The 27,742-nt window shown below is 37.8% G+C and overlaps 1 protein-coding gene across 2 annotated transcripts; it reads right to left on the bottom strand.

The window, feature by feature from the left end:
- Window positions 1-26,377, bottom strand: LOC126175801 (general transcription factor IIH subunit 1). Of its 2 annotated transcripts, none has more exons than XM_049922785.1 (11): window positions 26,235-26,377; window positions 25,623-25,801; window positions 25,339-25,540; window positions 24,574-24,730; window positions 21,535-21,778; window positions 15,337-15,490; window positions 7,446-7,566; window positions 1,544-1,673; window positions 903-1,088; window positions 587-762; window positions 1-321 (listed from the first exon to the last, which is right to left on the bottom strand). In XM_049922785.1, the coding sequence occupies exons 2-11, from the start codon at window positions 25,774-25,776 to the stop codon at window positions 196-198; spliced, it is 1,650 nt and encodes a 549-aa protein (XP_049778742.1). In that variant the 5' UTR covers window positions 25,777-25,801; window positions 26,235-26,377; the 3' UTR covers window positions 1-195. The 2 variants fall into 2 exon arrangements, with proteins under 2 accessions (XP_049778742.1, XP_049778743.1); XM_049922786.1 differs by lacking the exon at window positions 26,235-26,377 and adding an exon at window positions 25,921-26,133.
- Window positions 26,378-27,742: the final 1,365 nt, after the last annotated feature.

The following is a 27,742-nucleotide window of genomic DNA, read 5'->3' as shown; positions in this document are numbered from 1 at the left end:
TACAAAACTATAAATGTTTAATACTTGAGTATTCACATGTACATCACTTATTAAAATACATCACGGATGTCTGTGTAGCACTGTTCTGTTTTATCAGAAATATACAGTAAATATATATATTAAATGCTTCAAACTTCTTTTTGGCATGAATAATTTGTGGTAACTGAGTCCTGTAAATACACCATGTTCCTCTGGCTACCTCAGGATCTGCATTTTGCGCTGTTGCCATGTAGCAAATTTACGGTAAGCTGCATTCAGCAGCTGATTCAGGTGACTAGTCAGATTGTGGCTCAAGGGTGAATATTCTCTCAGCACTCTATCCTGAAAAGATTTTCATAGGTATTAGCAAATGCTAAAGCTCAAAGATGAAAACTTACCAAATGAACAACTTATAAAGGTTTAATTATTCAAAATTTATATAATGAAAGTAAAAACGTGTGTGTGTGTGTGTGTGTGTGTGTGTGTGTGTGTGTGTGTGTGTGTGTGTGTGTGAGAGAGAGAGAGAGAGAGAGAGAGAGAGAGAGAGAGAGAGAGAATATGTTTGTCATTAATATGAGTGATGGAAATACTGCTATTACAAAAATACCTCAAAAGGCTTCAGCCTAGCTGAGTGAAACCTGTGGAGTGCTTCATGCATATGGGCTGCTTTCTGCTCTAGTGTTGTTGTAGTTGGGGGAAAGCATGCCCAAAAATGGCGTAGTAGCTCACACATTGACATGTACAGATTCTTCAGTTCCTTCTCAAGATCCGGTGGCACAAGCTCTGTAAAAGTGTGTTATATCTGAATCAAATGTTTCCATCATTAAACAATCACATTTCCACAACAAACATTTTGAAACTTATGATTTATTTGAAAAATAATGCAATTAACTTAAAGGACTGATGTCACAAAAGCAACTCACGTGCTAGAGATTCCTCCTGGAAACCTTTCATTAATGCACCTCCTGGAGTCAGTTCTCCTAAGGCACTAACAGCTGATGCAGGATTCACCAGTGTTGTATTATGCCGCTGTAATACTCCCCAACTTTGTGCCTCTCTACCAAGTTTCATGGAGGTTCCCAACAGCTGTTCTCCTGTCAGTCCTTCAGCTGGGTCAGAAAAAAATAAAGCTTTGCAATATTTCAATGTGTTTAACCTGGTCCACTATCAAATACCAATATGATAGTAAATCATCAACTTACTTCCAAATTTATATCTAAACTAGTATTTTTAAATATGGTAATAAGTTCTTATTTTTGTTCAACTCGTTCTTTACTAAAACTGTAAGTATCATGATGAGAAAATTATTTTCAGGTTGTACTTTTAACACCAATCTTCTGACTGATTTGATGGATCAAATGCATATATCATTGCATGAATTAAAAGTAATAAACATAATCAATTTTAACAAATTAGCAAAAATCACACAGCAGAAAAAACTTTTAGCACAGTTCTTACAGATGGTGACGTAGCTTTCCCAAACAATTTATTACATTACAAAAATGTCACCCATCACTCCAGGAACATAATTCACATTTAAGGAATTTCAAATTTACGTAATTACCTGAGGAGTCAGGCATTGGTCCATGCAAATACCTATCAACTCTAGACAGACTGAGCTGTGGGGCACTGACATTATTGGACTCACTAGCGGCATCTAGGTCTTCATATGTTATCTTCTCCTGAAGTCTTAACTGTAAAGAGAAAATGTCAACACATTTTTATAGAAGTCTAATCAGGTTAGTAGTCCATACATAGAACACAACAAAAATCATTGCTTCAATAACTGGGTTGCCACAAGTTTGCCTACAGGAAATTCCCAGATATTTCCCTGATTTCCAGACAAGTTTTAGCATTTTTTCCTGACAAATTTTGAGATCTCAAGGGTAAGTTAAAATGTAAGTTGACTATCTTTGCAGCTACAGTACAAGAAACAATTGTCCAAACAAGGAAATATCTATAAAAACTTTCAATCTGAAATCATTTCCTGATGTCAGCCAAAATTTTAAGTACTAACATCAATATCTTCTGCAATGAACCTTTTTAGATGGAGAAAGCAAGCCAAATGGTGTGCAAGTTTCATCGAGGCCATTAATGTCATTTTATTTCAATAAAACTAAACACTTTTGGTGACAAAAATGCGTATTTCCTTGGTGTCGCTAGACAGATTGAAAATATCTTCAATGATTTCAGAAATAACCTCGGAAAAAGTAGGTCTCCTGAAAGAAGTGTATAAGGCGGGGGAAGAATTATGTAAACCAACACTATATGTAACTGCCAATGAAATGTTGCTTCTACTACATTCATTGTCTTATTACCCACTGTGTTATTGCAGGTATTGTGAGATTTTTCCTTTTGAGGAATAAAGAAGTGCATATTGTACAAACGGCAGGACACAATTTTCTTCTTCTTACCTTCCATACTCTTTATACACCACACACAGACAGACTCAGCCTGCGGCCAGATCGGTGTGACTAGACTCAATGGGCAGGGCCTGCACATTAGTGGGAACCGAATGGCTTCAGATCGGCAAGCCCAATCCAGTACAGACAACCACAGAAACAGCCTGCAGTATTGGCCTGTTGCAGAAATCCACTTGTATTGCCAGCTATTCACAAGCCACAGACAGCATGTTGATGAAATGAGACCACTGATCAATCCAAGCACAGATAACTTGTCCAACTACTCTAAGAATCAATAATAGTGAGGATAAGTAGCAACTCACCATAAAGATGATTGCCAACCTGCAGACAGGCACGTAGGAAAGAATCACACGCACACAACTGAATTTTCAGCCATAGGTTTTGTCAGAAAACGAGAGCGCGCACACATTCACAATCACTCAGACAACTAATGCATACATGACCACCGTCTTCGGCAGCTGCGTCTACAGTCTCTGAGAATCAGATCCAAACACACCACTCCTCATGCATCCCTGCCTCTCGTTGGCAGCTGCCAGGCTAGTGGCAAGCTAAGGGGAATGGTAGGAAAGGGAGAAGCAGCAGCAAAGAGGGAGAACCAAAGCAGTGAACGTACTCAGCTGCACCCAGCCAGCGATGATTCATGACAACTCAGAAGCAAACTATTTCATCTACCAAGTTTTTCCCTTTTTTCCCTTCAAAATTCCCCGATATTTCCTCGATTTCCCTCATGTGTTCGAAATTCCCTGATATTTCCCAATTTCCAGAACCTGTGGCAACCCTGAATAATAACAAGAAGCAGCAGCAGCAGCAGCAGCAGCAGCACAACCGAACTCAACCTCAGTAAATAAGCCCTCATCAAAAAATCTAACAAGAAATTGATTGGTGAAATATATGCTCATGAAAACCAGTGTTACAGGGCAATTATCTGTCTGTCACTCTTCTTTAACAGCTTTCTGGACAAATTCATCTGAAAGAGGAAAAACAAATTTAATGTTCAGAACTAATGTAAACCTATACAACTAGGATAACAAAGACATCAAAATAGGGCGATTAGCTTTCACAGATGACTTTGCTATCTTAATGAATGAGCACACCATTCCAATCAGAAGCCCACTAAAAATGTGCTGAAAAATTCAGCTTAATTTCGTTCCAAAAACTATTCTTGTGCTCATACTGTGATATCCAAAAATTGTCCTCACAGTAGGTCAAATCAAGACACTCATACTTCTACTACCTAGGTAAGATCCTTAAACCACCTGGAGGAATGGGGGCAAACAGAGAGGGGATGTGTGAAGCAGCCTGAAAGGAGAATGCAAAAGTATGAGAAAGGTTCTCAGCTCAACTACAACAGAAGATGGCTACAGACTAAAATCCTGGGAAAACAGAAAAATTATCCAACCCTGTGCCAGATATCTGAAGAAAGAAGATTAAAATTCTATTGATGCATTGAGACTCCCAAAAACAAGACTTGGCAAAATTTCAACTTACACAGTTTGAAAATTCTATACCATTGACTCAAAATGTCACAAAACATCCAAAAATATGCCAAATAAATTCTTGGGATGTTTTAGACAAACTCTCACATAAAAAAATTGATCGATAGGCATCGCAGTCTACAAGACTGGAAAGGAAACCTGAACAAAATGGACTGAAGAATGAAAGGACTTGCATAAAAAATGAGCTGCATGGAAATTCAGAAAATCTGATCAAAGCTTTGCATGATCCAGTGGAAATAGGTACACGAACGCAAAGCACTGTTAAAACTGAAAAGAAATTAGTCGTTTCTAATGTTTTTTCACTCATTTACTGGAAAAGAATCAGCTTTGAAGTTTTCCAACATCATTTATTACTAGAGTCAAGACTTTATAATAGCATGCTGAGCTGAATCTACAGCATAAGTGTGTAGAGTGATAAGATACACTCCATGGAGCAATGGTCCTAATCTCCCTTTGGTCATTCTTTTTTCTCGTTCAATTTGGAATACCGGCATCTAAATATAAAATTCCTGAAATTTATGCATATTAACAAATATCTAATCATTTTACTGAAAATTAACATCTTTTTTCTAATTACTTGCTGTACACAAAATTCCAGTTGTCATTGTAAATATAAATTCCTAATTACTAATATTAAACAATGAAAAATCCAGGATGGAATGTAACAATATTATGAAAAGGGAAATTGCCACTCACCATATAGAAGAGATGCCAAGTCACAGACAGGCAGTGTAGTTACAGTTGCCTCAGCAGTCACGTTAGTGTGTGAGTGAGTTTTTTGTTGGCAAAGACCTATGAGCCGAAAGCTTTATTTGGAACATTCTTTTTGTTTTGCCTATCTCCGCTGCATGGTAAGTGGCAACTTTCCTTTTCATAATATAATTACCAATATTTTATAGAAGATCTTTAACAAAAATGGTTTCAATTAGGAAAACTAAATTTTCAGAACAAAAATTTAAAATCAAATACTTTTTATTTAGGGTAAGGCCATTGTTTTCTACCACAGACATGGTCTCTCAAAACGCCAGTTGATAAGGGTCTTGGAAGCATGAGAAACAATTTTCACAGCATCAAGCATGCCATACAAATGCTGCATTTGCAGTTGCCACTGTTTCACAGTTTTGGGAAATAAACAGTACTTATCTGGAGCCAAGGTAGGGGAACTGTCACAAGGAATAACATACTTAAGTTGCCAGACATACTGGAACAAACATACGAAGCTCTGTCACAAATCATTGCTGAACACTATCTGAATATACAGCAACACGTCAAAAGAAGGGGAGAAAATGTGGCACTTTGATGGCTTCACAGCCTCCGTTGCTGATCAACTATAAACGTAGCAGATGAGAGTTTCAACACTGAAACGTACTTCTTTGATTAAATATGGATCTAGTTCAGGAATTACTAGATGACTGTAAGAAATGCTTTCAGTGGCTTCAATAATTAATGTATGGTGGAAGCCCTGCAATACACTTTTAGGAATTTTCATTGCTCTTATTTGTAACTACAATTTAATGTTAGCTAAGAACGAGAGCATGTTATGCTTACTGTCTGGTCCCCTAAGATGCATACAGTACTGCTCGAATTTTACGAAATATTTCATTCTACTTAAAAATCAAATGACATTCCAAGCTATATTGTTGCTCTGCTCATCTCTTTTTACATCTTAATTGGAACTATTCACATTACCGCACAGTAGCTGAACCAGGTGGTTGGCCAGTGCTGTCCAAAATAAATGTTTGGGTAATGCTGTTGTCCCTTATCGACTAGACTGTGTGTGCGTAACGCACACCATAAAATATATCTTTTTTATTGTACTTTACTCTAGATAGCCTGGCTTCTGCTCCACATGTCTTGATTGAATATTCCTTTGATACATTATAAATACTTCTTTATGAATTAGTTACAAGGTGAGATAACAATGATTAAGAATCTCATCATCATAATGAGTATACAATATGTGAAACACAAATGTGAGTGTAAAAGTTGTGTATGTTCAGCAGATGACAATCCCTGATGACCGTAACCACAACCAGCAGAATGATTCAAACAATATTTGTATGTCTACCTGCAATGAGGACGACTTCTTATGCGTATCCTTATCTCAGATGACATCTGGATCCATTGTTTAAACAGTCAAAACAATGATCCATGAGTGCACCGAAGGAGGCCAAGACCACTTTATTAACTCCTAAGGTGAAGGTGAGACCTGTTTAGGGATTCTACAAGTATAATCCTCACAGTACTTTAATATGAACAGAACCAAAACTGAAAGAAGACCAGCCAGTCTAGGCATAATAAAGATTTTTCAAGCAAAATTTGATTTCAATTTTCCCCAGCTTGTCCTCCAGGACAGTAGCAATTCACTCTAGTAGCATCTACTGAAAGTAGACTTCTCTGTCCCCTCCTGAATAAACTAGCTACCGACATCAAGCCTAGCGAACAGGAGGTGTGAACTGGATTGCATTGTATCTGCTGACCAAGCCTTGGTGAGCAGAACACAAAAATTAATCTCTTGTGATCCATCCTTCCAAGTTCCGAGTGGATAGGTCCCTGCTATCTGACTGGTTCAGCACTCCACAACTTGCCACCAGCAGAACTTTAAGTGAACCACCATCACTCCCACTTGTTCCTGTGTTTCACAACCACCTAGACCGGCAGCTGTCATATTTCCACCGCAGGTGTGCCCACCTCTATTCCATGCTGTCACAATATCACAATACAGTCAAAGTTTTCTTTACTTCTCATTTCAAATAACCTCATTATGTGTAAACCCCCCTGCCCGTCCTTGATTCAGACCACCCATTTCTGGCACGGCCTGAACACCAGTTACATTTTACTGTTTGCTCATATATAACAACTTCAAATAAAAACTACTAAAACTGACAAAAAAGGTGCACTTTCATCAATACTATGCATCATCTGACGAATTCCAGTCACAATTGCAAAGTGAATAAACTAAGCTTGAAATTTGGCCCCTCAGCCAACCTACTTTTTATATTTAGTTTCACCGACTTATTCCAATTTTCAAACTTGACGAATTAGTTTGGTGGGAGAAAATTTGTATCATATGAGGAACTGGATGCTGCCCTCAATGAGTATTTCTACATAATGAAAATAACTGGTCCCTCAGACCAAATTTACACTATGGATAGAGTGTCAACAAATACTATTTTGTTTTAAAAAATTCTTACTTGATATTTTTACTAAAATTATCTCACAATTGCTGAAGTTACACATTTGTAACTACATATTCCTATGACTTATCAATATAAAACTCATTATCTAAGCATTTTACCAATGTTGAAGATAGGACAAATGTCCAAAGCACTGATATCCCTGGATTAAAAGTAAGTTCAGGAGATTTAAAAAGGAGCACAGAAGTGTGTTGAGCACATTGGTTCAAGCAGATGAGAGTTACTAAGTGCCATCTGCTGCATTGAGAGCCCCCTTTCAACAGCAAAATGTTAAAGAGGAGAGAGGCCACATACCACACAATTTTTAATATCAGTTTACCAATCTTAGTTAATCACAAAGTAAGTTTTACCTTTTTTACATTTGACTGTGGTTCACTGTTTATATTGCCATTTATCTGGGATGGTGACTCTGGCTGCTCATATGTATGTTGCTGACAGGCTTTTAATACCATAATTGAATGCTGGTTAAACCTGCAAATATTTGAGAAATTAGTATCATGAAACACTGCAAGTGACAACAGTACATATGACTTCTGTAAATGGCAAATGTTGAAGCTAATACGTCTCATTTTATTGTAAAATTAAACATAGCTGCAGTTCAAGGAAAATTGCATACATTACATACTATTACATAACACAAATTAACAAATACTCATGCAATAATGGGGAGTGGTCAGTTTTAAAACTCATTTTGCACAGTTGTTTCATTTCAGCAATTTTTCCCTGCTCCTCCTAAGTTCCTTTATTTTTAAATCAAGTGGCATTCAATAAAAGCATGTTATCTGTGGTGAACCCAGTGGCTTATGTGCATTAACAACTATATGTTGAAGGACAGTAAGAATTAATAAACTTATGAAGAACACAATTATATTACAAAAATTTAGATTGAACCACTTAGATGTAAAAAGTTTTTGAACAAGAATTCCTGCCAATATTTCTAAGTTGAGTACGTAAAGTTTTACAATATTTCTGAAACTGGACAATAGTTCATGGACATTAAACTGAAGCCCAGGGGCTTTACAAAACAGTGTGTTTGAAAAACGCTGCTCCAATGTGCAATTAATTACTTCCATAGTATAAAATTCCTTCATACATTTTAATGGGTACCAGATACAAAAACATACTGTACCAGTAGCAAGGAAACAAGTTTCCCAGTGACTAATATAGTGTCAACTTACAGACAGCTATGAAGTTATTTCTAAATATACAAATACTGAATGGAAGAAAATATGCTGTAAACAGAAGAGTATTCTTTAGCAAAGTTATTTTACTAGATTTGAAAGCTTGGCTGTCCCTATAACAATTTTATGCTTGAACAGGCACAGCTCTGTAGTAGAGTTGCCCCAAGATATGTACTAAAATATATTTCTCAACAATGTATTACAGAATTTAAATCATCATAAAGCATTTCACACATAGTCAATGTTTTTATGACTGTTGATATCAAGTAACATTCATCAACAGGCAGCAGCCAGTCTTTAAACTGCTCCTTGAAATAAGAGTTAGCTCCATGCAGTAAAGGTTTGAAGGTGTGGCTTCTACAGAATACAGCAGTTGTGAGTATCTTGGAAGTCTCTGTACAACCGAAAGTGTTCTATCAACCTCCACACAATTTTCACATTCCACTGCTTACATCGATACTGAATGAATCAAGGGCTGTGCCACTGAATCCCTATATCCAAATTTCTAGTATTCTTTGGTGTCTCATTAACTAACAATTTGTATTGATGTTCTGGTAGTGTTTTATTTAGTTCTTTGTTTATGACACTGGCAATTTTATCCACCACAGGAATATGTTTAATTGTATCTCTAGAGTATATTACAATACAGTAACTTAAGTGTTGCCATTCAGGACAAGTTTCATGATTGATTAGAGGAAATAAGTACAGGACACACATCCCACCACTACAGTTTCCTTGCTTGCTGACGGCATTTCTTAGGATGCATTGTGTTATTAGCGAGTTTCTTTTTGTGCCTTGTGTTCAACTTCTAGTGCGTTATTTTCTTGTGAAGTCTTGCAGCAGAGTGCATGTCTGAAAAAGTGCAATATAAATTCAGTGTGCAATTTCTTGTGCAAAAATCTGGAAAATGGGCTTAGGATGAAAGTTAACAACTTAGTTGCACCCAGAACCAATCCAAGCATATATCAAGAATGAAAACAAAGAACAGTTTAAATCCAGGCAAGAGTAAACATTCACTTTCAACAGAACATTGTATGATGCAGCTGAGCAGCTCTGAAGTAAAATGTACATTTTTCTGTTTCATCTGTCTTGTTTCCGTGTAGCAATAGAGCCTAGACTGGGAATGGCATCACAGAATTGAAGAATTTTCATGCAAATGATGAAAAACCAATTCTGATGAAAGAATTCCAGTGAAAACAGTTAGTTTTCTTAAACTTTTAAAGCTAGGGAAAGTGGACATTATGTACCAACTAAATAGTGAATACAACCTTAACCCCTTAATGGCAAATGTCACCAATTCACATGATACCAATGCTGTGCTAACAATTGGCAGGTTAACTGTTTCCAAGTACCATTGCCAGTAAGTGCTGATTCTGCTTGTGGCTACTAATGCTTCTAGCAGGTGCTGCTTTCTTCTGAGTGTTTTGGGCAGCTCTAAGTCACGAGGATTTTTTTTAATCTTTAGTCTTGGGAAACAATTATTAACCCAATGGCATACAATTTTTTATTGATATGGTGTCACAGCACTAACCTCATTTCTCAGGATTTTCCTTTGTTTTCACAGCAACACACTGCAAGCTGTGTTAAGAGCACTTTACTTACTGGAGGCATAATTACAGAAACCAGTACCTGTAAGTCAGAAGTATTGACCCCAACTGTTGAGACAATTGTCTCAATGTGACAAGGCGGTGAATGGCTGTCTCATAAAATTCCCAGGGCTGCGATATTAACCAGTTCCGCACGTACAGCTGGACGTCACTGTCCGAGATGAATCTTTTGCCCCCTCAGAGCCTTTTTAAGGGGACCAAAAATGGCGTAATCACAGGGAGAGAGGTCCGGACTGTATGGAAGGTGGCCAAGAATGTCCCATTTGAATTTCTGCAGGAGTGCCGCGACTGTGTTGGCCGTATGAGGCTTTGCATTGTCATGGAGCAGAATGACCGCACATGTGATATTGCCTGGTGGTTTTGATTTGATCACTTGGAGAAAGGTGGTCAAAGTTTGCAAGTAATGCTGGGCATTCACTGTTGGCCCATGCTGCAGGAAGTGAATCAGAAGAGGGACATCTTGGTCAAAGAACGTCAGCATAACCTTTTCTGCTCTCATGTGGATGGCCTTTGCTTTTTTCGTGGTGGTGACCCTGGATGCTCCCACTGGAGACTTTGTCATTTTAATTCTGGTTTGAAGTGATGACAGTGATCTCCAGCCACCACTCATGCCAGGAACACATTCCCTTCCCGAGCATAGCACTGCAGAAGAGCAAGACAGTGAGCCATTTGACATGCTTCCTGGCGTTGTTGAAGATTATGGGGCACCCATTGGGCAAACACTTTGTGCATGTGCTGTCATTTCTTCACGATGGTGTGAACACTTGCAACACTCAATCCAACCACAGCAGCTATGGCTTTCACTGTCACTTGGCAGTCCTGGGTAATGAGTGCATCCACCAGCTGGACCTGTCATCAGTAATACAGTGTGGTGCTCCAGACCGTGTATCATCGGCTAACAACACCCATCCTTCCCTGAAGTGCTTGTGGCCTTTCAAGAGACATGTACACTTGTGACATTCATCAATGAATGTCCATTCCTCCAACTACTCCCGCTGTCAGAAAACGAACAACACATCTTTGCTCATCTTTTCACACCTCTATGTCACTATTTGCAATGTGACTGGCAGCATTGGATGATTGATGCATGCTGCTGCTAGCTCTGTAATATTAGAAATGGACAAACTTGTTCATCCTAGGGAGCTAGTTCACTGGTGATCTCTTTTTTTTTTGGAAACCGTTCATTTTTACTCATTCGTCGTTCATTTGTACATGGTACATGGTTCTTATGAAAAATTGAAAATTAGTAGCTTAGGTTTCAAGACATAAGGCGCCAAGAAGGGGCACTTGCCTCCCCTCTGGAGAACAGTTTTTATTCATTACATAATTCTCACACACTAATTTTCGTGATTCTGCAAAACCTCTCGTTTAGCCAACTGTAGCGTTATGTGGCTGATTGCAATTAAATAATATAAGATAGCGCATAAAAAGTGGCCAAGAGTACAGACTGCTTGCCAATTATGCATGATTTGTCGACCACTACGAGAAGAATAGATAAACATATAATAATTAGGCAGTAAAGAAATAACAAATAAGCTAATGCAAACAACAACTTTGAAACAATAGATGATGACTGGTGAGAGACAGTGAGCAGTCTAGTACTCCGAGCTGGTTTTTCGTGCACCACCCTGTACCACTGAAATAATATTGTAGAAGTTATCGTGTTCTCCTCGCAAAATGAGAGGCCAGACACTAATATGAAGCATGGGCTTCATTCATTTGTAAATTGGTCTGCCTTCCACAACAATGAACATGCTGTTTTACCTTCGATCAAAAAACCTTTAATAAAAAAAAGACTGAAAATGACAACTCGTGTGTGCCATGCTGACACACTTTACATGTGTAATAAAAAGCTTGCTTTTAATATCTTCTGCCGTTTATCGAAATAGTGAAGCAAGCTGGTATGCCCTTTTGTTACATGTAAAGATTTATGAATTACAAACCATGTCATTTTATGTAATTTACTTAATTATAAAATACATTTTAATTACTGGTGGTGGACACTGATTAGAATACGAAAAGAACCAAAGTCGAGAGTTCAAAAAAGATTTGAAACAGATCTAGAATGGGCATGCGCAGTGAACAAAATTAACAACTTGATACTGAACTAACTAGGAGCAGTTGGCAGTGGAACTGTGACGAGTGGCCACGCCAAGAAGGACAAGTCCGGCCAAGTTAGACAGGGACCAAGACAGATAGGAACGGGACCAAGGCTGGAACAACACCGAATGTTTCCTGTTCCCAGGAACTATAAGTAGAAGCCGCGATCAAAGTAAAGTATGAAAGACCATTCCTTAGAATTTGTTCCTTGCTCCTTCCATTTGTCTTGGTGAATCGTTCCTTTGGACCCGTTAGTTGGCGAACTACCCATCTACTCTGTATAGTCACGTGACATGCACACATGGCCTCTATCAACAGGCTGTGAACTTTCACGCTCTGGTTGGAACCACACCTCGTTACACACGCCACAATATTACCCTCCTGTCACCAGTTTGCGCATTACAGACTCCAGTTCGTTTCTTTTTGAACACCCCTTATAATCTTAATGGATTTCTTCCTTGGCTTGAGCATCTACAAATCCCATAATCATGAAGTCTGTTATTCAGGATTTATTCTGCCAGGTCGAGATGAACTCAAAGCCTCATCCTTCTTCTATTAGAGTCCATCATGTAATCTACTACATTTGCATTGAGAATTTTAAGGTCTAGCAAAAAAAAAAAAAATATCCTGTTTATATCTCTTCACATATCTTCTCGTAAGAGGGTATGATGCAAAGTACTGATCATGTGCATCAATTCCACCAATTCCTTTGTTTATAATCATTGATGTCATTAGGTTACAGCTTAGTCTCCCCAATTTTGCTGCTTTTCATGGTCAGGTCAATCATGAATGGTTGACAGAATGTGCACTGGGTTTTTGTTAATCCATTTTACAGCAAGAACTTTATTGGCTGATTCAAAAGTCAGTTCGCGTTTCAGCACAAGAGTTCTTTAACTATGTTGGCATGTTGTTCTTGTTTGGTCGTATGGTCCCAACCGTGTATGTCGTCTTCTCCTATAGCTTTAGAAACGAGGTGGGGAGAACTATACCAATTACCCACATATATTTTTCTCCATTCATCCAGTAAAGCCTCAAATCCTAAACACCTTTCTCACTTGCTGGATTTCTGAATACTTTTTCTACCAATTTTAAAATTGTTAACAGTATCCATCATCACTTGAGCATACTTTATATATTTTCAAATCAATCTTGCCCTCTTTAATAGGTTGTATTGTGCATATGACAATCTGCCCCTGAATTTCTCCAACTTATCAATACAAAAAATGTTACTAGGCTTGTACACACTGAAATCTGCCAAGAATAATAAGTAGTAACTTGTCTGATCTTCCTCAGTTTGTCATGCTGCGTACCTGCTGAAACATTAGCAAAATTAAGATGCCTTAAGATGGCTTTGAATCTAGTAAAAGATATGCTTTTACAATTAGTAGGAGTCTGTATTATTTTTCTTTTTGAGCAGTTACCTTGTACAGGTGGTTTCTTTTTTTGGGGACTTATCATGCAGAGTACAAAGTGCACCTTCATCTCATCTATTGGCACAGGAAACTAGTGTGCTTTGTCAACCATTCTTCTATGTTCTGCATGTACAGTTTATGTTTATTGCAAATATTATCCCAGTTCCACTCATCAGTAACTCAACGATCCTGTTGCTGGCCCCACAACAGAATCTTGAGTGTCGAGGGGGAAAATCTTTGTCAATGCAACCACTGCTAAAATTAACAGCAATAGCAGCCCTCAGTCGCAAGAAATGGAGTCTTGACCCAGGTTTTGATACTGCTATGAGTGCCTTCATCAGAAAACTCTCACATAGTTACAAAATTGCAAGAAAGAAAAAAATGTTTTAAGTGTAAGCACTAGCTAGTAGTACAAGAAAGAAGCAGTACTTACATGTCACATGTTAAACAAAAAATCAAGTGATAAAGCTTTTAGTTTAATACATGACATGTAAGTACTGTTTGTTTTGTACTACTAGCTAGTACTTACACTTAAAAAATTTTTCTTTCCTGCATTTTTGTAACTATAGTTTTATTTCTGATGAAGGCACTCAGAGCAGTGCCAAAACCTGGATCAAAAGACTGCTTTTTTGCAACTGAGGGCTGCTATGGCTGTTAATTTTACAAAGTAAATGGTCACTGACCGCGCAGACATGTTCAAAACTTTAACAACCTCTTGTCACACACTTCTGAGTCTGTGATTTAGCTGTTTTCAGAATCAATTTCACTATCAGTATCATTCACATAACTTTCTTCACAAATATCTACATATTCTTCCACCTTTAATTTTATATGGATCTGCCATGTTGTGTTACTGAATTTATGAAAGCATGTCAACTTTGCATCATAACATGCAGTTGCATTTGAACATTTCCAGTCAACTTTAAGGCAGACAAGAGATGCTGCCATCTAACAACATGCTGCTGAACTAAAAACAGAACTTTCAGTAATGCATAACATGCCTCAGCACCTCACAACAAGGTGACTGTACAGTGACGGCTATACCCATCATTGTATGTAAATACACATGAGCGCAATGATCAGTATACCTGCCATTGTACACCAATGGGTTAAACTGTCTAAAATTAAAATGAAATTGTTACAGATGATTTTGTGGCACACAAGGTGAGATTTAATCTATAATTAAATTATAATTTAATAATTATAAAGGTGAGCAAAATAAGCATTAATAGGTGATACAAATCAATTTCATTGTTATTCCTACCTATTTAACCTACCAAATGAAATCCATAAAAAGAGAGATCTTTAATGTGCCGCATCACAAACTGAATCTATAAAACCAACATATATTCTCAGAAACATTACAGACTGAATGCACAAAAATTAAACATCTCCAGTTAAGAGATGAAAAAACAGAAGACATTAAGCATGCAACCAAGCTAGTAAACTGCATTACAGATCTCTCAAACTCATCGTTTAGTATGGTTTTTTGTGAGAAATTATCGAGAAATGTAATGTATGCAGATAATTATGCTATATATAGATCTTATTGTGTTAACTTTTGGGTTGCTTAGGTGGTGAACTGAAAGGGAGGTCCAATATGTAAACTTTTCTTTAGGTGTGATATTGGCATCTCCAACCCCGAACGAAATTTTTGTTGAAGTGCTGTTAATCTTTAACGGCCTGAAATCTAGGTTTAGTTCCAATTGATAAATATCACACCTGTTCTTTTAATTCTGATAAGAGAATGTGCACACTTTTATTTGTATTAAGACTAAAATAAAATTACTCAGGCCAATGGAATAGAAGTTAAGAATGCATGATGTATACAAATAAAAGACTTTGCTGCAGTACATACTGTTACAAGCTTACAAGATTTTATTCTCTCATACACATGTTGATGTTTTGCACGATTGTGTGTGCACTTAAACTTGAACTCACCTCTTTATCATATTCTGATGAACCATATTGCCACTCTGAGATGTGCCAGACTTCTCGATTCCAGTACCATAACCTTCATCCAATGTGGTGTCTTCAAATTCTGTTATGTTTACAAGTGGATCTTCAATACCACAGGTTATATCTTTCTTCAGTTCTAAAAACATTCAATGACAAAGGCAAAAAATGTAATAGGTCAAAAGTAAATGACAAGTATGAATTTAAACAATGAACTCTTGAAAGACGTTTATGAACAAAACTATCTGCAAACCTAAATTCTCTTCCTAATTTTCTGCATTATGTATCATCCCTGTGGAAACAATTCTAAAAAACTGAGAAATTTTTATCGACCCAGAAACAACTTTTGAAACAAAGTAGGGATCATCCAACCTATTCTATTATTTAATGTACGAACAATGGGCAGCTATTAAAAGTGGTGGCAGAATGCATTACAGTGTCATGCACAGCTTTCAGATTCAGTAACCCATTTAGTTGAAATGGTAACACTCAGATATGTATAACTGTCCACAAAAATTATAGTTTTTACTAGGGACTACTCTGCCTTTGTTCTTAACAAAAGCAGCCAAAACAATGTTTATTTAGTGTTCAAGTGAAGACTTGAAGAGAAAACCCATTACACATACCTGAAATTTATTGCACTATTTAAATTGGGAGGTCATTTAAACGATATCTGAAAATTTTCACATTAGTGGATATCATTATTTACAACATTAACTGAGGTTCACAATTTGGAGCTAAGTTAAATTTTTTTAACACATTCAATTCCAGCATGATAAAAGCAATGTATGATCTCTTGTGGCAGACTATCAAACTTGTTTCGTGTGCATGCAGGAGAACCTTAACAGAAATATGTATACTGGACACACTCCATTTTTAAAAAGTTGTGTGCACCGTTTTAGCCTCTAAACAATGCTGCTTCCGTTCTTAATTGCTGTCGCAGCAGTTTTGCTACAGCTTTCACACTCAGTTCAACCAAATTTTCAACAACATGTACTGAACAATCTCAAAAGGTTAAAGGACTGCATAATTTTTTGCAGTGTTACATAATCAGATACTCAATACAGTGACTATTGTAGAGTCGCAAATGAAGACAGTCAAGTTTAGGCTGCTCCTGTGCATGTGACGTCAAGCATTCTCCGACAGCCAACGACCATTTAGTAGTGTTCAGATTGTTCTGCTGTGAATGTCTTATCTAGGGCGAGCATTAAACGTGAGTGTAGTGAGTTACTTAGTGAATTTTTGTATCATTTTTGCAAGTTGTCCGTGGTGGTGGTGGGTGACAAATTCTACATAAGCAAGCGAGAGAGAGTGCTGGATACATAGTTTCAAGTGCACAGCATCTACATGCATTTCACCTAATCTCATTATAGAACAATGCCAGTTGTCCAGTTATTCAAACTAGGCCATTCTAGAAACAGCATTATGACAGTACACCACAAAGTAGTCGCCAAAAGCTTACTATGACATGTCATACTGCAACGAGTTGCCAGAGTCATTTCTGCACCAATGCAGCAAAATCAGCACAGCAATAATTATGACAAAACTGCCTGTCTCTTCTGGTACTTATTGCCTAATGGAACTGAACAGACGCATTCATTCACCACACAGTGCAGCATGACAAATTCCTGAAGACAAACGCTGTGATGTTTCATTCGGAAAGGACAGCGGCTATTCCATTTCCACCTTTTCCTAACTGATACAGCACTCCATTTCCAAACAACCCTGTTGTTGAGAGAACATTAGGCTCTTATTTTCTTTCTAATTTTTCTTCTGTAGTGCCCAGAAAGTCTTATATTCAGCACACCTTAAATTGCAGCCATCCAATACCATACCACGTCCATCAAGGCTTTCTCTGTGATTGCAGTTAGCAATTTTCTTCATGTTAGTCTTCCAAACAATGTTTTACATTTGAATTCAGCTGCCACTCCATTAGCTAAATGGAGTAACTTAGTTTGAAGTCAAGGAACTGACTACTTATAATCTGAACATTTATAAATTTTGAACAGTATTAAATAAAACACTATATGTACTACATGTAAAATATAAGGAAAAAGAAAGTATATCATCTGTTTAGTATACAAAGAAACAAACACCAGACATACTCAAACTACATAATTTACCATTAGGTGTTGGGATTATGTGGCATTATTACTGCTGCGGAAAATCCCTTTATACACCTACAGAATTTGGTAAAAGGTATGTACTGAACACCCTTGCATTTTTCAGTGTGGTACAGATGTAAACATTAGGCTTTGCTACTGGTCAATGTCTTATCACAACCAGATTTTCTGCTTTCACAAACATTGTCTTTGTCAACTGTCAACCAAACAGAGACCTTCCAAGCTAACCTAGATCTCTGCTCTACAGATCAGTGTCACCGCAACCATAGTATCAGAGAGGATTCAATACCACACTTCAGCTGTGCATCTTAATACGAAGTCCACAGATGGGCAACAAATACAAGAATGACATTTGAAAGTTCTGGTAAAACAGATACTTTTGGATTTAATGAGTCCACTCAATGGAAAGCAGAGATGCTGAGTTGTCAATATGCACACACAAAAAGGAAGAAAACTTGCTAGCTTTTCAACTGATCTTTTTTCGAGCAAGCAAAAAATACAAGTGTACAACTGCAACACTCAGTGCACCTACATCCCTATAAGCCTCCAGATAGATGAACAGTGCCAGTGCTGCATTTCGCTTTTCGGTAGGTGGACTAGGTTGTCGCGAGGGTTGTGTCAGATGGATCAGGTAGTGGGAGAGGCAGGTGGCACAGAGATATTGCAGGTGTGTGGCTACCAGCTTGGAGGGACGCACATAGTTAGCTGGCTAGGAATGCAGGGAGGGAGAGGTGTCAGGTACATGGGCTAGACATGCAATGCACATTTGGAGGTGACATGGGAATGTGAACTGGGAGGGGGTGATGGCATAAAAGGAGGAAAATGTTGGGTGGATGGTGCAGGGACAGTAGGTCACCAGAGACTGAGGCCAGGACAGCTACAGGAATGACGGATGTGTTGCACTGATAACTCATCTGCTTACTTCAGAGAAGCTGTTGATGGAGGGGATGATACAGAAGGCCCAGTTTTAAATCTAGCATGTTATACTCAGCTGCATTTTGTGCAACCGAGTTTTCAACATTGTTCTTGGCAACAGTTTGGCAATGGTCATTCACCACAGTAGGCAGCTAGTTGGCATTCATACCAACATGTGGCCTAACCATCCTGTCTGCAGATGAAGTCTCCACCACTGTCACGATGCATCTCAATGACTACCTGATTAAAGGCCTCTGCCAGCTGTCTGACTCTTCTGTCTATCTCCCTCCTCACCCCAATGACACTCCACAATCCACTTTCTACATGCTCCTAAAGAACCACAAACCCTACAATCCTAGAAACCTTATAGTAGCTGCCTATTGTGCTCCCAATGAAACAATGTCCACTCTTGGTGGCAACCTCCTCCAACCAATTGCCCAGAACCTAGTCTCCCACATCAAAGATACTAACCACTTCTTTCACCGAGTCTCCACCATCCCCACCCATTGGTCTCCCGGATCCCTACTCATCACTGTTGATGCCACCTCCCTCACACCAACATCCATGCCCCTGCCCTCACCACTATCAAACACTACCTCCCCAAAGTCCTACAGACTCAACCCACCACATTCTCCTCACACCCCTTACCAATCATACCTTGACCCGCAACTTATTTTCCTTTGAAGGGAAGGTATATAGACAAATCTGCAGAACAACCATGAACACCAACATGACACTCCTATGCCAAACTGTTTATGGACTATATAGAGGAAACCTTATCCCTCCAAAACTATCAACCCGAGTCTGGTTTGGGTTCACTGACATCTTCACGATACATTCCTAGAGCCATAGTACACTATCCTCATTCCTTCCTAACTTCAACACCTTCTTTCCCACCCACTTCACCAGGTCTTCGACCCAACATGCTACCTTCCTGGATGTTTACCAAATCTAAGGTGCCTATCCACACCTCTGTCCTCATTAAAATCACTAACCACCAACAGCAATAGCATTTTGACAGCTGCCATTCGTTCTATACCCAGAAGTTCCTCCCATACAGCCTAGCCATCTGTGGGCGATAACTCACTTGCCCAGTATGCTGAAGATCTGACTAAGCAAGCTGGGATATTTTTACTTCCCCGCCTGTTTTGCCACTTGCCCCCTTAAAATTCGTTTTTTTTTTCCACTTTTAACTAATTACCATTAACATTAGTGAGTATAATCTGCATTTTCACAAGAAAGAAAGGTTGGCCCTCAGTTTTAAAGAATATAACACCAGATCTAATTTTGTGCTTAGTTTTATGTACGTAATAGATCTAATTTATTTAAACTATTCCTAGTTAGTATCTTTTGTTATAGGGTGAAATCAGTAATTGTTTCACAACTTACATTTTATTGTTAGCGTATAAACAAATATAAATTCTGTACTAATTATAAACATTTGGAGGAACAACTAATAGTACTCTTTAAAGAATCTATTTGAAAACATGTTAGCAAAGCCAACCCTTAATTTCAAAGTAATTGACAGTTTTGTCAAAAGTACTGTTTGTGTAACGATATTTGTTAATTTTATGATTTAAACAAATAATTCGGCCTAACTCTTTAGTACAAGGAACTGTTAAAAAGAACCAATTTTTTGATGTATTCAGTTAATTTAATGAGTTAAGTTTTAATTGGAATTTCTGTAAATTTAACTTTTAACAATGTGTAGGTTCAGTACCTATTATTGTGAGGATATACAAGGGCCCGATTTTTGGTCCTGTGATAGTCAGTCCATGGCCAAGTTTCAGACAAGAACCTGTGTTGGCTAGAACAACAATGCATCAAATTAACTGTGAAATAAGTGTAACCAATTAGGCCATATGTTAAAACAATGACAGTGTGTGTTCAATACATACCACAATATTCTGCAACACTTGTGCTGTGTGGTTAGGTTTCTACTGCTCATAATGTACAACAGTAAACTATTGAAGCAGTATGTGGATGTTCACTTGCAATCTATTAATGGAACTTTTAAGTTAAACAATAGTGAGTGCACTGGCCATGTAACTGTGTATTACTGGGGAGGGGGGGGGGGTTGTGAACAGTGAAATAAACATGTGTGAAACAAATGTGCACGTCGGCTACATCATTTAAAGTACTCTGTGTCTGACTTCCACCCCCAAATTTTTCAGCCAGTATAGCAACGCAGTACGTCTACACCAAGCACAACAAACGAAGAAATAAAGAAGGCGAATGTCAATCTCTTGGTAGCCTTCACAGGTGAGCACTACCCATGAACGTAGTCTGTAAACATTTCCCATACCATATTCTCACACACCTCCAACACTCAGCTACAAAGGAGCACACCCTTGTCATCCAGTATCACCCTGGACTGGAAAAACTGTACCACATCCTTCGTCATGTCTTTGATTACCTCCAACATGCTCTGAAATGAGAGAGATCCTACCAAAGATCCTTACCACCCCTCATATTTTAAGTGGTGTTCTCTCACCCACTCAACCTACACAACTTTGTTCATCCCTATGCCACCCCCACTCCCTTGCCAAATTGGTTTATGTCCCTGCAGTAAATGTGCAAGACCTGCACAGTCCACTCACCCAGCACTTCCTACTCCAATCCCATTACAAGACTATCCTACCCCACCAGAGGCTGGGCCACCTGTAAGCTACAATGTCATGCCAACTCTTTTGCAAACATTGCACAGCCTTCTATGTTGGTATTACTACCATCCATCAGTCCACCAGAATGAATCGCCACCACCAAATTACTGCCAAGAACAAAGCTTATCACACAGTGGCAAAATATGCAGCTGAGCATAACATTCTCAGTTTCAAAGGCTGATTCACAATCCGGACCTTCTGGATTTTTCCCTCCACCACCAGCTCCTCTGAACTAAACACATGGGAGTTATCCTAACAACACAGCCTTCACTCCCTAGTCTCAACCTCCCACCTGACTATCCCCACCACAACCCAAACCACCTGCTGGAATGCAGCACTAGTGAAGTAGAGCTTCTGGGAATTTTGTTTTCAACAGCAGTTGTGACACTAATGTAGGCTATTATACATATCAAATTTTATACTGTCTTAACAGAAGGCCTGACACTGGGTGCAAATAAAGGAAAGGAGAGTTGGCAGCTTACCTTGATCATCCAACTTGGCACACTCAGTGAAGAGATCCTTTGAACCTGCATTGATACGGTCTCTATGAAAATAGTGTGACTGGAAGAATTTAGTCCAAAAGTCAGCTTCACTGAGCTTGTGAGGAACATATTCTAAGTGTTTTTTACGTACAGCAGGATATGTTTTGAATATGCACTCTATAATATCAGCAGTCAGATTATACTTCAAACCATTGCATCCATCTGTCTGAGGCTTTATGTCAGCCTGAAACAAAAATTTATCATCAGACAGTTGTTCATGATTTTAATTTAACACACACTGCTAAAAGACCTGCAACAAATGTATCTAGTACTGTGAAGTAAAACAATAAGATATCAAACAAATACAAAGTGAATAGAAAATGTAGGAGATGGGCCACATTACTCTTTGCCAGCAGAACAATCAGTCCAAAGGAATTAAGAGTGAAAGGAAGTTATGATCAAATAATTAACAGTAACTTACAAAGTATCACTTTGTGGCACAATTTTTTTACATTAAAAAATGAAAAATAAAGTTAAACTTACTATTGTAACCTAACATTTACATAAACTTAACATGGGATGGATGGATATGTGTGTGTGTGTGTGCGCGCGCGCACGCAAAAGAGTGTATACCTGTCCTTTTTCCCCCCTAAGGTAAGTCTTTCCGCTCCCGGGATTGGAATGACTCCTTACCCTCTCCCTTAAAACCCACATCCTTTTGTCTTTCCCTCTCCTTCCCTCTTTCCTGATGAAGCAACCGTTGGTTGCGAAAGCTTTAATTTTGTGTGCATGTGTATGTTTGTGTGTATCAACCTGCCAGCACTTTCGTTTGGTAAGTCACATCTTTTTTTTTTTGTATATGTAGTGTGTGACATGTTCACCATATTATATAAACTTTAAGCAGGAGTATCTGTCACCTTAGCAATGGGTCTAAACTAACAATACAGAAATTTTCACTAACCCTCACAAATGTGCACTAATCAACTGTAGGATACAGATTCTAATAGTGATATGCAACATTAGCTATCCTTAAGTTTCATGCAATTAAAATTTATTAATAGTGTTACAAAATTACTGCTCATTCACCAACTGATGTACAACAATGAGATATTAAGAGTAAATTTGGACTTCAGAGAAATGGTTAAGTTGGAAACAAATGTTTGTTATTTCAAAAAAGCAAAATTATAAACGTCCTTTCAATATTAAAGGGTCAAACATTTCTGATACAGAAAAAAGGGAACATTGGGCACCTTTGGGCCATTGAACACTTGTGTAATAATGCAATATAATTCCAGAACTTTAAAAACAACATGAATTCTGCATTATATAGGGAGCTGCTGTTAATTTTATGACCAAAATAAGTGTCTCAAGGTTCTGCATTAAAAGAGTGAGCAAGGAGAGCAGGAGAGAACAGAACATTTGAGTTTGATCAATAGACCACAGCACACTATTTCGTAGCATTGTAACAAAGTTCAAGAAAATGGATAATATTAACAACTGAAATAGTGTGTAAATTTGAGTGTCACGAAATATCTGATAAAAATATTAAACTTCGAAGATCTCGTGGTGACACTCCCCTGTTCAATTTACACAGAAAAATGAAAACAATGTTGGTACCATAAATTTGTCAAAGTAAAGAAAATACTGATCCTATAACTTAGGAGACAGAGTGGAGAAAAAACCTATGTCTATAGCATTTGTACTTCAGAGAATGTTTTCCACAGTGTTTAGCAGAAAATAACTTTTGAAATTCTGTAAACAGTAGGGATAAAGTACAGAGTAAAGGGCTAGCTACAACTTCTGTAGAAACCAGCTTGCAGTTGCAAGAGTTGAATGACTTGGAAAGTAGACAGTTGCGAAAACACTGAAACCAGGTTGTAACATATCCTTGTTATTCAGTTTGTACACTGAGCAAGCAATCAACACATCCAACTAATTAAAGTTCAAGTGGATGTAGATAGCAGAATTAAACAGAGATGAAGAGACCTACATAAAACAGGGAGAGCAGCCACAAACACTACTGTCTGGGCTTATGAAGACCACACCCCATCTCAGCCAAAACACTGCAAAAATGTAAAGGTAGTGTAAGTACAATCTTATCAGACAACAGCAATAATATCCCAAAGATTTTATTAATTAAGCCATCAACATCAGCCATTAAGGTCCGTAATCCATCATTTCGATTTAACACCACACACACACACACACACACACACACACACACACACACACACACACACACACACACACGGATCGAAAGCATCTGACATGAAGTTGCCAACCCTTTACTGATTTTTCAATACGAAAAGCCATTGTAGCAAGGAAGAAATTTTGAGGGGTGATTGGCAGGGGCAGGGGGATTGAGAAAAACTGAACATACTTTTAAATTAATGCACCTACTGACCAAAGTAAGCTGAGACACACAAAAGGAGAGCTTAAATAAGTATGAACAACATGAGCTATTTACAATTTGTTAATTTGTACTAGGCCTACATCAATTTTATGTTAATTACAAATGTAAAAATACTGAAGTGGCCTACTTTGCAACAATACTAACGGTATTGATAACACTACATGGACTAATAGAAAATTTACCAAAGACTGTGAATCAAACCACATGTTGCAATACAGGCCTACAGAAGATTTTTCCACTCACTTTCCTCTGTTCAAAATACCTACCTCACAGCAAATTGTGTAAACAGCACTAACCATACCACTAGCTAAAATTGCACTTTCTAATAAGTATCAGTGATTTCAACAACCTAACTCTCAAAACCATCACTTTTCCAATTGCAAGTACATTCATTTTCATTCATTTTTAATCCAGGATTGACATATGTGGAGAAGGCAAGGTATCAGTGATTTCAACAACCTAACTCTCAAAACCATCACTTTTCCAATTGCAAGTACATTCATTTTCATTCATTTTTAATCCAGAATTGACATATGTGGAGAAGGCAAGGCACACTGAACTATCACAAAATGAGTCTTCATAATGTCAAAGCACAAAGTCATTATTACAACTGTATATAAACTCACCAAAAATGCTCCTGAGACACCAATATCCTGTTTTTGGTTAAGCTGCTTCTGTGTGTATTGTACAGCATGATGAGCCCAAAATTCTTCTGAAGTAACTACATGAGTTATTACTAAATCACGATATAACTGCAACAATGCAGGGTTCTCTGTCAGAAGCCTGAAACAATTTGGTCTATCAATAATCATCAATTTTATGTTGGCGTCCCAATATAAACATGTACAGTCTATGGCAGTGTTCAAGCTGCAATTTCAGAAAGAAAAGCCATTCCATAAAGGCTTGACATTCACAAGTGGAATGAAACTGGATGCTTTCTTTATAAAAGTACCAAACTAACCTGCACATGCTTACCTTTTCAACTTTCATCTCTTACTAAGCAGCATGGCAATATGAAAAACAAAGTTAAAAATCAATCTATCACCCTATTCAATAGTGTGCTGTAACGATCATTTCAATTTATCACTTCTGGCTTATTTTAACAGTAGTGCACGGTACAAAGGAAATAAAGCTATCTACTCGAAGGTTAACTTTATCTGTCTTGTTCAACTAAAAAGATGAAGGCATGACAGTTAATTGATGGATCATTTTCTCTGTACGAAATTTCGGTTCGTGAGAAGTGGCAAAATAACAGCTGGCAGCAACATAATATTTAGCAGCCTAAAGATGTGACAGAAGATCTTGCTATTGATTATCAGTTTAACATCGAATAAAACATACCCAAATGGAACTTCCCAATAAAACTTTCGACACCATCAGAGAGCACTCACCTGTTTTTCTCTTCAAGCTCTTTATTAACTTCTCGTTTAAACTTTTGAAGAAGTTGCTGCAGTAATTCTTTAACATCATCCCTGTCTTTTATTTGCGCTTCCTGACCCAGCCTGTTGACGAAATGAAATGTTGACGTAGTTCCATCATGCAATACAACTTGAAGTTGCACTTTAGGTTTGCCTTCTGGTGAAATCTTTTGTACTGTTAAAAATAAATCACCTTATTATGTTCATAATTTCCAAACAGTCAACTGTGCTTCATATAAAAACAAAAACCTACTTACATTTGATATCTGTGTACCGATGGCTTACAGACACTGTATCCCTATGATCCAGCATCCACGCCAACCGCTCGTTCATTACATACAACGTGCCATCGCCTTTCTTGTACCGGACTTGGCTCACTTGAAGCAGTACGTCTTCTGACGATGTCGTCATGACGGTGTAGGAAAGTGACTATAACCTATCAATTTAAAATTATACATTTGAACTAAATCTTTCTACTGCACAAAATGTCTTTCTAAACTTAAGAATGTTCTTTACAAACAAAAATACAACTGTCCTTGAGATATGGCGACTCACGATGTTGAAATTTTATTAATGCTTTAACCACACTCTATAATGTCCCAAACCCCAATTTTTCGAAAGTAATCGCTAATTATGGGCAACACTTCACTATAACTCAACCTCAATTAGGCAATCAGCTGTTTCATAATGACAACCAACATGCAAAATGGCAATGCCTGTAGCGGGAGGACGAGTCTATGGAGGGGGGAAATAAAATTTAGTTTTATTCGACATTTTACAATTTTGATAAAAAATTTTGAGTTTCAGATGTTCATTCAGGCTAACTGAAGTCTCTCAAACGGAAAAGAATTTACTGTAGCATGCTTTACCCTTCGAAGTCAACAACTTCCTCAGGAGCAAGGCGCTAGCCCACCATTCACGGCGGGAGCCATGTGTGACATACATAACGCAGCGCTGCATCCCGATCGACCAGCAGTCCGAACTAGAATAGCGCGCAGACACGCTCTTCCTTGGCAGAGCCAACTGACTCCACTTCCTCCCCTGCCGTGTTGCCATCGCAGAAAGATGAACAGCATAATATTCAGCACTTTTATGTCACACGAACACAGGTGAGATGTTGCAATAATGATGACGAAAACCGTAAGCGTGCAATTATTACTGAACAGAAAGAAAAATATTCCGATATAATAACATTTCCAAAGACGAAAATTATTTGTAACTAACGACACTTCCTCCTTCGATAGTCAAGTGTCGACCATCCCTAATATTGTAGTATCTCTGATAACTAAAATTTTCTAGAAGTTCTCGAAAGATAATTTCTACTGAATCAGTAATGTATAACAAAATATATGTTAAAAATTTAGGACACAGGTCAACGTCGTCAGTAGTCCCAACAGCTTTCTACGGTGTGCGATAGAATAACGTCATCCTTATGCTTCTGGAGCCAGTCCCTTCACTTATCAAACAACAAACAACGCAAAATAAAACTAAGACAATATTAAGAAGCCCCATCCAGTGTTCATTTTAAGTGGACTATGGAAGGTATGTACTATAGGTATTACATAAAATGTAAACTATACGTATGAGACAACTTTCGATCCCTCGTATTGGAAATGAATTTAATGCAAAATTTAGTAACATGTCGCTCGAACATAGGTTAGTAATTACTCGATGACATATCGATCAAAAATAAATTTAAAAAATAAATAAAAATTTTAATGCTACAGGAAATACGACAGCAACAAATTATGTAGATATAATAAACAAATAAATGTCTACACCATTTGAGGTTCTGAGGAATATAATATCGCAATTAAATGTGATTCTAACATCAGAAGTTAAAGACTCTTGAGAGATACACAGCAAAGACATGCGTTTTTTCATTTGCAAAACTAGGCTATGCGACAGCTGTATGTATTCTTCCACTCCCTGTAAGTTACAAAGTGGATTCAAAACACAGATTATGGAAGTAAAGGGATTTGCACCATGTAAGGTATTGGCTTTACGAAAGTTATATGAGATACTACAACTTATAATTAAGGCCATTTCACATTCAACGTCAACAAAACAGAACAACAGGCCATGTATGTAAATGGTGCTGTGTTCGCACAAAATGGAAAGTCAACCTAAAGCCACATCACTTTTGGACTAGAACCACAGGCTGAAAATAAGAATATTAAGTACCACTCATGATACAAAAAGTCTGAACTTAGTGTCAGAACTAAAAAACTAGCAGTGATAAAATTTATTAATGGCCACAGCAAGCTTCATAATTGACATTCTTGATAGAATTTTTATGGTGAATTGCTGAGAGATGTATCAATATGGAAAGTGGCCCCCAGAAAATTTATTTACTAACGAAAATATATGTATACAA

Source organism: Schistocerca cancellata, chromosome 3 (assembly GCF_023864275.1).
Source record: "Schistocerca cancellata isolate TAMUIC-IGC-003103 chromosome 3, iqSchCanc2.1, whole genome shotgun sequence".
NCBI classification, from domain to species: Eukaryota; Metazoa; Arthropoda; class Insecta; order Orthoptera; family Acrididae; genus Schistocerca; species Schistocerca cancellata.
Note: the sequence above shows the minus strand (reverse complement) of the source record. Positions and strands in the feature narration are given on the sequence as shown.

Coding starts and splice junctions, on each gene's coding strand:
- LOC126175801 (XM_049922785.1), bottom strand. CDS start 25,776: ATGACGACATCGTCAGAAGACGTACTGCTTCAAGTGAGCCAAGTCCGG. Junction 21,779..24,573: donor GTGTCTCAGGAGCATTTTTG/GTGAGTTTATAT, acceptor TTTTTGTTTCAG/GCTGACATAAAGCCTCAGAC. Junction 1,089..1,543: donor ACCAATGCCTGACTCCTCAG/GTAATTACGTAA, acceptor TTTCTGACCCAG/CTGAAGGACTGACAGGAGAA.